Source organism: Dendrobates tinctorius, unplaced genomic scaffold (assembly GCF_039654945.1).
Source record: "Dendrobates tinctorius isolate UK_male_01 unplaced genomic scaffold, ASM3965494v1 ptg000203l, whole genome shotgun sequence".
Taxonomy (NCBI): domain Eukaryota; kingdom Metazoa; phylum Chordata; class Amphibia; order Anura; family Dendrobatidae; genus Dendrobates; species Dendrobates tinctorius.
In genome coordinates, this window is record NW_027361870.1 from 9412387 (window position 1) to 9424759 (window position 12373).

At 42.9% G+C, this 12373-nt stretch overlaps 1 protein-coding gene across 1 annotated transcript in view; it reads right to left on the reverse strand.

Moving 5' to 3' along the window:
- Window positions 1-12373, reverse strand: part of MACROD2 (mono-ADP ribosylhydrolase 2) — a 2987523-nt gene that overhangs the window by 107393 nt on the left and 2867757 nt on the right. The window contains exon 16 of the mRNA XM_073553810.1: window positions 10781-10855. Coding sequence (XP_073409911.1) covers window positions 10781-10855 — 75 coding nt within the window. The remainder of the gene's footprint in view (window positions 1-10780; window positions 10856-12373) is intronic.

A 12373-nucleotide genomic window follows, 5' to 3' on the forward strand; every position in this document is an offset into this window, starting at 1 on the left:
GAATAAATATGATGTCATTGGAATCACTGACACTTGGTGGGACAATACACATGATTGGAATACAAGGATAGAAGGATACAACTTATTTGCAAGAAACAGACTTGATAAACGAGGAGGAGGAGTCGCATTATATGTTAGCAAGTCGTTTATCTACACAAAGATTGAAGCTTCAGAGACTGGGAGTTCTGTGGAAACTGGGTAAGAATACAAGGAGAGAACAATGGAAAGGACACCATTGTAGGCATTTTCTACAGGCCGCCTGTGCAAACTGAAAACATAGTGGTCATGGGAGATCTCAACTATCCAGACATTTGTTGGGTTTCTCTATTAGGCAAAATTAACAGGCAAAGCAAATTCTTGTCCTCTCTTGCTGACAACTTTATTTTCCAAAAGGTAGGGGAGAAAACAATGGGATCTGCTACCTTGGATCTAATCCTTATAAACAGGGAGAAAATGATTGAGGAGGTAAGAGTGGCTGGGACACTAGGAGGAAGCGACCATGCTATTTTAGAATTTTGGATAACTAGAGGAGGAAGACCTGTGAAGACTCAGACTTCAAGGTTAGATTTCAGAAAGGCAGATTTTAAGGGACTTAGAAAGAGAATTGGAGGGATCCAATGGCTGGATATCCTTAAGGACAAAAATGTCCAGGAAGGATGGGAAATCTTGAAAAACGAGATTCTCAAAGCACAATCGTTAACCCTTCCTAAAAGAGGAAAGAATACGAAGCAGTAAAAGGAAATCAGGATGGGGATGAACAGAGAACTTAAACACATGCTAAAAAGGAAGAAAGAAATGTTAATCAAATGGAAAGAGGGAGGCATATCTAAAGAAGAATATAATGCTCTCTGCAGAACCTACAGGGCACAAATCAGATTATCTAAAGCAGACAATGAATTAAGGCTTGCTTTGGGCACTACATTTAAAAAACACCAACAAACTGGAGCAAGTGCAGAGAAGAGCGACCAGAATGGTTACAGGGTATGGGAATGTTTATCTTGCAAAAAAGAAGACTGAGAGGAAACTTAATAGCGGTCTACAAATATCTCAAGGGCTGTCACATTGTAGAAGGATCATCTTAATTCTCATTTGCACAAGGAAAGACTAGAAGCAATGGGATGAAACTGAATGGGAGGAGACACAGTCTAGATATTAGAAAAAACTTTTTGACGGTGAGGGTGATCAATCAGTGGAACAGGCTGCCACGAGAGACTTCCATGGAAGTCTTCAAACAGAGGTTGGACAGACATCTGTCTGGGATGATTTATTGAATCTTGCTTTGAGCAGGGGGGTTGGACCAGATGACCTAGGAGGCCTCTTCCAACTCTACCTTTCTCTGATTCTACAGAAACTACACAACTACAGGAATAGAACACAACAGAAACTACAGGAATAGAACATGATTACAAAAACTACACAGCTACAGGAATAGAACACAACAACAGAAACTACAAAAATCTAGAAATAAAACACAAATACAGAAACAACACAACTACAGGAATAGAACACAACAGAAACTACAGGAATAAAACATTAGTACAAAAACTACACAGCTACAGGAATAGAAAACATAAAAAATTACAGAATTACCGTAATAGAATACGACTACAGAAAATTCACAACAGGAATAGAATACGACTACAGAAACTACAGTCAATACACAATTACAGAAACTACACAGTTATAGGAATAGAACACAAGTACAAAAATGACAACTACAGATATAGAAAACAACAGAAAATACATAATTAGAAAAATAGAACACAACTACAAAAACTATACAACTATAGGAATAGAATACAACAGAGACTGCTAAACTATACAAAATAATGAACACAACTACAGATATGGAACACAACAGAAAATACATAAATTTCAGAAATAGAACACAACTAAAGGAATAGAACACAATTACAGACACTACACAACTACGGGAACAGAACACAAGAGCAATATCTACACATCTACAGATATAGAACAGAACAACAAAAACTACACAATTACTGAAATAGAACACAACAAAAAAATTACACAACTATAGAAAAAGAACACAACTAGAAAAACTATGCAACTACAGGAATTGTAGACAACAGTACGTCTTTTCCATGATCTCTATCTTTTTCTGTGCAATAGCATGGCCTCCATCAAGTTCTAAATATTCATTTGACAAAACATATTAAAGGGGTTGCCTGGTCCAAATCGATAAGTCTGCAGTCACTCTGTGTCACTGCAGATTTATAAATCCCATAGTGAATGCACTGTGTGTTGTGGGGATTCGCTGGTTTCTGAGCTGGAGGGTATGTATGTGTTATACATACTCTTGGCCAGGGTCCGTCTTGTGGGTATGGCTTTGTGCCACACAGCTGTATTGAGCAAGGTTGCTCCCAGTCTAGAGACACTGGCATCCAGTGGGCGTCACCTCTTAGAGGAAGAGGTCTCGTTCCATACATTGAAAACTGGGGGTTATTTGGCTAAAGTTGTGGGGGGGGGTAGGGCTGGCTCCAGGTTTTCGTGTGCCCTGGGCCAAAGAGTGTCAGTGCGCCCCTTTAACACATACCACAACACATGGTGCTCCGATACAGCACAGAAATATAGGTATAGTACAATGACAAATACTTCATTGCTTACATGACATGACTGATCTATTTTAAATTATACAATTGCTCAAAAAACAGTATATTACTCCATACAGTATTATGGCCACCACATTGTGCGCCATACAGAATAATGAGCACCATATATTTCTCCATACAGAATAATTGATCACATATAATGTTCCATACAGTATATGATGAGCTCCACATAATACTCCAGTATATGATGGGCCTCATGGATGATGCTCCAGTGTATGATGGGCCCTAATAATGCTCCATATATAATGGGCCCCATTTCTAATTCTCCAGTGTATAATGGGCCCCATAGATGCTGCTCCAGTGTCTGATCTGCCCCATTTATAATGCTCCAGTATATGATGGGCCTCATGGATGATGCTCCAGTGTATGATGGGCCCTAATAATGCTCCATATATAATGGGCTCCATTTCTAATGCTCCACTGTATAATGTGCCCCATACATGCTGCTCCAGTGTCTGATCTGCCCCATTTATAATGCTCCAGTATATGATGGGCCTCATGGATGATGCTCCAGTGTATGATGGGCCCTAATAATGCTCCATATATAATAGGCTCCATTTCAAATGCTCCACTGTATAATGGACCCTGTAAATGCTGCTCCAGTGTCTGATATCCCCAATTTGGAATGCTCCAGTATATGATGGGCCTCATGGATGATGCTCCAGTGTATGATCGGCCCTAATAATGCTCCATATATAATGGGCCCCATTTCTAATGCTCCAGTGTATAATGGGCCCTGTAAATGCTGCTCCAGTGTCTGGTGTCCCCCATTTGGAATGCTCCAGTATATGATGGGCCCCATTTTTAATTAACCCAGGCATGGTAAGTGAAAAGAGCTCCATGGAGTAATCTGAAGTGTGTGCAGCTGCATCCTTCACTTTTGGTGTGGGTGAAGGACATAAGGAAAGGGGTTACTCCTGACCAGAAGCCTGCACTGACGACTCAGTGCTTGCATTTTTTTAAACTTCAGAAGAGGAGGCGATAGAGCTGGAGGCTGTTTCAGCAATGTAAGCCAAAAACAGTTCCTGATGCTCTGGCTTTAAAAGCAGTCTACCTACTCCCAGAAAAGGGAGCCTTACAGGCCTTCCAGAGCTACACCATGATGCTGGCTCAACACCTCCTGCCTTAGCTGCTACTGTGTTTTTGGCACTACCAGCAGATGCACCATCACCACCACCATCAGTACCAGATGGCCCCCCACGCCCACGTCCGTGTCCTCTTCCACCATACTAACTCATGTTTTGGAAAATGGACCCAAAATATCAGCAGATATATGGTACTGTATCAGAAGCATACAGCTCTATACAGTCTAGGGATAACAGTAAATCCCCGTATATATTTCATGAGTCATACACAGACGCTCACAGGCTCAGTATGGATTACACAATAAAATAAAAAGTTGAAAAAGGGTACAGAATCACCAGATACATGGTATATATAGTATAGTGTAAACATTATGAATCTCCGTATATATTTCAGGAGGCAGACACAAACGCTCTCAGGCCCAGTATGGATTACACAAGAATATGAAATGCAGTAAATGGGTAATGTAACACAAGCATACAGCTGTATACAGTGTTGGGGTAATCTTAAAGCTCCAAATATATTTCCGGAGTAACAGACAGACGTTCACAGGCTCATTATGGATTACACCAGAATATAAATAGCAAAAAAGGTTACTGTATCAGAAGCGTACAGCTGTATACAGTGTTGGTCAAATTTGAAATCTCTGTATATATTTCCAGAGTCAACCTCAGATGCTCACTCAGTCTGGGTTTGACCATAATAAAAAATGTTGTAAAAAGGTACTGGATAACAAGATAGCAATTATTTATATTATAGGGTAGAAGTGAAATCTCCATATACATAGTCCCATAGTCACTCTCAGACACTTACTCAGTATGGATTTGACCGTAATACTAAATGTTGAACAAAGGTACTGTATAACAAGATACAAGCTTATCGAGTATATGGTAAAAATTGGTATCTCCGATTCACCGTATATATAGAAGGCGTAAACCACACACGCTCACTCACTATGGATGATACCGTAATAAAAACTTTTGAACAAAGGTACTGTATGAGCACATACCAGGTGTATCCAGTCTAGGGGTAATTGTAAATTTCCGTCTATACTTCCGGAGTCAGACACAAACACTCACAGACTCACTATGTATTACACTAGAATTTAAAAAGTAGAAAAAGGGAAAGGTATTCGAAGCGTACAACAGTATACAGTGTTGTGGTACTTTTAAATCTTCGTATATATTTCAATCTCAGTAAGCCAGTCCTGACTCTCCGCTACTAGAAACTACATTGATACAAGTACAGACGGAAAGTCGAGTGTTAGCCGAAATTTGGGAATTACTCATCATGGGAAAACCTCCCGGTAGATGTTGCAGAGGTGATGCAGACCCTCAATTACTGTGTCTGTGGAGACAGCGAAAATGGTTCTTTGTGAAGAAAGAATTGCTTTATCACAGTAGCGTGGATCACACCACCGTTACTTGTCTCCATCAAATTGTGATCACAGGGAGACATGTAGACATGGTCTTCACTGCCTATCATGATGTGTCTGACTATTTTGGAGTGCAAAAGACAGAAGCCACAGGCCGTAGGCGATTCTATTGGATTAGCATGAGAGGAGACATTGAAAAATGGTGGCAGGAAAGTCACACGTCTGTGACTATCACAACTGTGAAAGGTGATCTTAAAGCACCACTGCAACCGCATGTAAGTTGACGTCCATTTCAAATGGTAGTCATTGATCATCTGAAGGTAGAGGCTAGCAGGACAGGCCATAGCTACATCTTAACCATCATCGATCAATACACCAAATTTCTAGTGGCTGTTCCTGTGAAGGATTTAACTGACCAGACTACACAGCGGTGGAGCAGGGAGAGGTAAGTATTGCAACTTGCAAGTGCTGTGGCCATGACCAAGCGGGGGGGCACACTCATGGGCGAAGGTACTGGCAAAGGGCCCCTCATAGTACGCTGGTGGGCTCCCCCACCGTCAGAGACACTGTATTGTACTATGAGGGGCCCTGTGCCAGTGCCGTTGGCCATCAGTGGGCCCATCCACCTGTTCAGAGCAACGGCACTTGCCCGGGTGCGCCAGGTGTTGACCCCAGCCCTTGGGGGGGAGTGGGCAGCCCAGTTAGGGAGGTTTAAAAAATGGCATATGTTGATGTGTAGGCTGGACATTCAGCTGCTGCAAATGGCAGAATTGGGCAAGTCCGAGGAAGAGGAGGACAAAAGCGAGGCAGTTTTCTGGTAACCTATGTGTCATCAGGAAGGTGGGACAAAATCCTTTGAAACCCATGCATGGTTCAGTTTAATGAAGGTTAGATCATAAACATTTTGGGTCGACAGACGGGTCCTTTTTTCTGTCAAGATTGATCCAGCAGCACTGAAGACGCTTTCAGATAACACACTAGCAGCAGGGCAAGCGAGCTCCTGTAAGGCATAGTGTGCCATTTCAGGCCAGGTGTCCAGTTTAGAGGTCCAATAGTCAAAGGGGAATGACCTGTGAGGGAGAACATCGATATGGGAGAAGTAGTTTGTAACCATAGTTGACAACTGCTGTCTCCTGTCACTTGTAATCGATGCAGTATTAGCAGTCGTGTGAGCGGTAATTGAGAAATCATTCCACAACATGGTCATTAAACCCCTATCTCCAACGTCACTTTGGCTGTGTGCACCACGAACACCTCTTCCATTGTGCCCAGAACCAGAACCAGCACCGCTGCTGTGTGCTGGGAAAGCCTCAAACAAATGGTTTACCAGAGTTGCTTGTTTGTTAGCCAATATTATCTCTAGGTTCTCCTGTGGCATGATGTTGTGTAATTTGCCTTTGTAGCGTGGATCGAGGATGCTGGCCAGCCAGTAGTCGTCATCCTTCACCATTTTGGCAATGCGGGGGTCCATTTTTAGGATCCGCAAGGCATAATCGCACATGTGGGCCAATGTTCCAGGTGTCAATAATGCACTGCCACTGCTGGGTGGAGGAGCATTTTCTGGCAAATCCACATCCCTACAGTCACGCACAAACACTGTACCTGACCTTGGAATACCAACATTTTCTCTTGCCCCCTGAGAAGCATCCTCCTGCCCAAAATATTCATCCCCCTCATCCTCCTCCTCTTCCTCCACCTCATCAAGGACAGTTCCCTGACCAGACAATGGCTGACTGTCAGCAAGGCTTCCCTCCTCCTCCTCCTGTTCCTCCTCAGCTGCAGATGCCAGATCCTTAATGTGCATCAAACTTTGCATGAGCAGATGCATAAGTGGTATGCTCATGCTTATGATGGCGTCGTCTGCGCTTACCAGCAGTGTGCATTCCTCAAAACACTGAAGGACTTTACAGAGGTCTTTCAGCTTTGACCACTGCACACCTGACAAATCCATGTCTTCCCTCAAACTGCCTGCCCGTGTATCCTCCCACAAATGCATTACAGCCTGCCTCTGTTCACACAGCCTCTCAACCATGTGCAGGGTGGAGTTCCAACTTGTTGCAACTTCTATGATTAGGCGGTGCTTGGGGAGGTGGAGCAATCGCTGCAGCTTCTGCATACGACTGGAGTGGACGTTTGAGCGACGGATGTGCTAGCACAGTCTTCGCACCTTATGGAGCAGGGAAGTGAACTCTGGATAATTATTAAGGAAGCACTGCACCACCAGGTTCAAAGTGTGAGCCAGGCAAGGTATGTGTGTGAGTTTTGCACGGGCTATGGCTGCCACAAAATTATGGCCATTATCACTGACTACCTTGCCTGGCTCAAGATGTAGACTGCCCAGCCATGACTCAGTTTGTCGCTGCAAGTAGTCGGCCAGTACCTCCGCGGTATGTCTGTTGTCGCCCAAAGACATAATCTTTAACACAGCCTGCTGACGCTTACCACTAGCTGTTCGATAGTGGGACACCTTGTGTGCAACACTGCCAGCTGCGGATGGAGTGCTCGTGCGACTGCGCTCTGTGGACGAGCTTTCGCTTATGGAGGAGGAGGGTCGAAAGCCTACAGCCAACTGTTTCCTTTACCATGGGCTAGGCAGCACTGTTCCACCACCGCTGTCCCCTGTGGAGCCTGCATCCACCACATTAACCCAGTGTGCAGTGATGGCCATGCCTACTGGACCATGCATCTGTTGTGAGGTGCACCTTTCCACTCACTGATTGCTTGAGTGCATGGACAATGCGGTCATCCACATGCAGGTGGAGGGCTGGGATGGCTTTTCGAGAAAAGAAGTGCCGACTGGGTAGGTCATAGCGTGGGACTGCTGTCCTGCAACTCTTTTAGTTTTTGGTCCACGTTTTTGGACAGCTACGGGCCTGCCAGATAATCTCTGCTGCGATGTCAATGCCTGCTGCGGATCCTTCTCCTTATCTGAACTATTGCCAGCGCCACCCTCCTCCCCCAATGGATGCCAATCCGGGTCAAGAACTGGGTCATCCATCACCTCCTCTTCAAAGTCATCTGCACCTTCCTCTTTACCTTCCTCTGTGTCACCGTGTAAGGTGGTATAGTATGCGGGAAGGGGCAACTGAGTTTCTTCAGGGTCAGGTTCTGGCTGCAAGGGCAATGTAGTGCTCTGGGTCAATGTACCAGCAGAATCATCTAGCAGTGGCTGTGCCTCAGTGCACTCCATGTCAGATGCATCTTGGACTGGGGAATTCTGGATTTGACTGGATAACCCAGGCACGGTATGTGAAAAGAGCTCAATAAAGTATTCTGAAGTGTGGGCTGCCGTATCCTTAACTTTTGGTGGGGGTGAAGGACACAAGGAAAGGTGTTTTTCCTGACCAGAAGCCTGCACTGATGACTCCGTGCTTGCAGCTTTCGAACGTTCAGAAGAGGAGATAATAGAGCTGGTGGCTCTATCGGCAATGTAGCACAAATCTGTTCCTGATGCTCCGGCTTTGAAAACAGTTTTCCTACTCAAAGAAAAGGGAACCTCACTGGCCTTCCTGGGCCAGACAATGATGCAGGCTCCACACCTCCTGCTTTAGCTGCTATTGTGCTTTTGCCAGAACCAGCCGATGCACCACCACTATCAGTACCAGCTGCGCCCCCCTGCCCACGTCCACGGCCTCTTCCACCATACATCCTCATGTTTGGGAAAATGTACTAAGAATACCAGTAGAGAGATGGTACTGTATGAGGAGCTTCCAGCTGTGTAAGGTATATTAAAAAAAACTAAATCTACGTATATATTCTGTTAGTCATTGACGCTCTCCCAGTATGTATTTGACCGTAATCCAACAAGCATATATACGGAACTGTATCAGAAGTGTACAGCTGTATACATTTTTTGTTTAACTAACAATCTCTGTATATGTATTTACGGAGTGTCACACACAGACGCGGACTCTGTATAGATGTGACTGTAATGCGAATGGCAGATATACAATACTCTTTGAGAATCGGACAGCTCTATATGGTGTCTGTATGGAAAATTGTCAGTCTCTGTCTATTTTTATGCGGCGTGACACACGCTGTCTCTGTATAGTTTTGAGCGTAATCAAACAGCAGATATACGAAACTGTTTGAAAGGCAGACAGCTTGAGAAGGTGTAGGTCTGGAAAAATGGAAAATCTCCTCGGTTTGTTTTTCCAGAGTCACACACAGACAGCTTGCATTTGTCCGTGATAGCAGTCGGTACACGGTAGTGTGTGAGGAGTGTACACCGCTATACGTTGTCTGTATGGAAAATTGTCATTCTCCGTCTATTTTTTTACGGAGTGATACACGCTGTCTCTGTATAGTTTTGAGCGTAATCAAACAGCAGATATACAAAACTGTTTGAAAAGCAGACAGCTCTATAAGGTGTAGGTCTGGAAAAATGGAAAATCTCCTCGGCTTGTTTTTCCTGAGTCACACACAGATAACTTGTATTTGTCCGTGATACCAGCCAGTACACGGTAGTGTGTGAGGAGCGTACACCACTATACGGTGTGTGAAAAAAATGAATGCTCAGTAACTCACCAGAAAAAAATAATAAAAGTTGGAGTGCTTTGAAAGAAGCAGTTTGAACAGCAGTGTGCACAAAGCAATGCAGCTATCAGGTAGCCTTAAAGGGCAGCCTAATCACCACCAGCGCTGCTGCACACAACAAAAATCCTCCCCTTTCACTGCACACTAACTGTACAGTGAAAAGCGCTCCAATGCCCTTCTCTAAGATGGTGGTGGCCGCTGCCCATGTCATCACGCTGCCCACAGTGTGCGTCCTCCATCATTGGCTGAGAAAAGGCGCTGGAAGCATTATTTGAAATGCAACTTTGGTGCTCGGCGACCTCATGCTATGGTCGGGTTTCGATCGGCGAAACCCGACTTTAGCTTAAGTCGTCGATTTTTGAATTTGACCAACCCGTTTCCCTCAACTCTACATACATACCCTCCACTCCCGGCTCATAAATCGGCAAATCCCCGCAGCGCACACTGTGTGCGTTGGGTGTTTTCATAAGTTTGCAGTCACATAGAGTGACTGCAGACTTATTGATTTGGACCGGACAACCCCTTTTAATGCATGAAAATACCAAGATAGCAATCCTACATTGACATTTAACACTGCACAAGAATTTGAAAAGGTTTGCTGGACATAAATGATGCATGAAATCATAACCTCAAGTTAACATTTGCTACACCTGTACATATGGAGATATTCTCTCTAGAAATAGTGCTTCAAATATATTTTATCCAATGGAATACAACACCATTTTACGTTGTACTTGAGTTAAATCTGACAGAATAAACCTCCTTGTGTCTCTATATGAAATTGTGGGCAAACAGAAGTACAGTAAAAGTCCTTAAAATTATATTGGCTCCATATTACGTCTCGAAACTTGGCTCTGTGCACCCGCCCTTAATAATGACGTGGATTCCCACTACTCTTAAACGTAAAATTAAATGTGAAATTTTTAAACTGAATAAAATGCCTTCAAACTATGGGAATTGTTTTCCAAGGAATGTTCCAGAATATGCTTCTTAAAACTTTATTGTCTGGATATATTACTATATTTAACTTATTTGCAGCTCTGCAGAGATTGCAATCACCCATGTCCATATGATGATAATATAAATCAATCAATCCCATGACAACCTGTAAAACAACATATTTTCTATTAACAGAACACACAAATCAACTGACCTGAATCTTTGTTACAGCTGGTAATTTCTGGTGTGAATCCTTCTCCATTGTCTGTCTCCGCACAAGATTCATTGGCTAAAAAATAAACACAAATGCTGGATGTTTATGCCATAAATTTCTAATTTAATTCAAGTTTAGTCAATCAATGCAGTATTACTTGCGGGGTAGATCAATATTCATAGCCACGCTACTGAAGTCACCAGCACGTCTTCAACACTTTAGATCATAATTCCATATCACTCATTCTTTGTGTAGGAAATATGTCTACCTCTCTTTGTATAAAAAGCAGTTCATTTAAGTTCAGTCTCTAACCTATAAACATAGGGAGTTTGGTGACAGGAAATGCATCATAATCATATGGTACTACAGCGCTACTTAATTTGCCCGGGTCCAACGTTGAGCTCCTGGCCTCACCCTCTTGCTCGGAAATTAGATGTTTTTTCTTCTTCTGCTCCAATTTCTGGTCTTCGCTTTGGCCCTGCTTGTTTGAGCCACATCTTTTCTGATTTAGATCTATTTTGGTGTTAAGTTGCTGAGACAGCTAGCACCAGATCATAAAGTCAAGTCAGCCATTTTAAGTGATAAATGTTCTGCCATGCATGATTGTTGTTTAAGGTTCAGCCTTTTCTGACTGACTCTTTTTTCAAAATTCTTCTGCTGATTATTACTGATCAGCCTTGTTTCCAGCTATTGTCCTAGGATGATTTTCTCCATTTCCAGTATTGACCTTGACTTCATTTTTGATCACACTCTTGTCTTATGTTTATCTTTGTGATGACCTTTCATGTCTTTATGCCATGGCTACATGAATGATATCACTGTAAAACTGTTTAATTTGGTGAATGTAACCTGGCAATCATCCAGAAGGAAAGCTCACATCTCCCTTCATGGTCAATGGGTGAAGATCAAAGGCAACCTCAGCCTCTGACTCCGTTGTAACTAACATCAAACAGAGCTTGTAGATCTTGAGCAAATGGACCATATTTTAATTAATGAAGACTTTCATACCATAACCTAATACTTTCACAATGTTAGGTTGTCTGTCACTTATCACATTTCCCTTCTTTCCTATAGTTAAATACACAGTTCTGTAAGTAAAGTAGCCCTCCATATGCTGCACCTTCCTGCATTTTATCTCCATCTATCAATCTACTAATATTCTTGATTCGCACCATAATCCACAGCTCACCAGCTCCCTTATTACGTCCTCTCCCTCCTTTCTTCAAGACTTCGACCGTTCTGAACTTATCCTTTGGAACTCATTGCTCTGAACCATTGAGCCATTAGATTTACTCCTGTTTACAGCTCAAATGTGTTTTGAAATGTCATTGCTGAAAGTGACTTATGCCATATAAGTATATCATACCTGTATGTATAGCTGATGGCCCGCACACAACCTGAACTGGATAAAGCCATCTGTTAAATAATTTCATTTATCTATTCCCCTGGGTGCAATACTCCATTTTATCTCTGTATTGGCTGTGATACTGAGTGGGTGAATGATAGCACTTTTTTTATTGTATACAGAAAACCGCTTGTCTTCTGGATAAAAATTTGCTTTTGGTCCTATAATGTCCATTCCATTGTTAAATC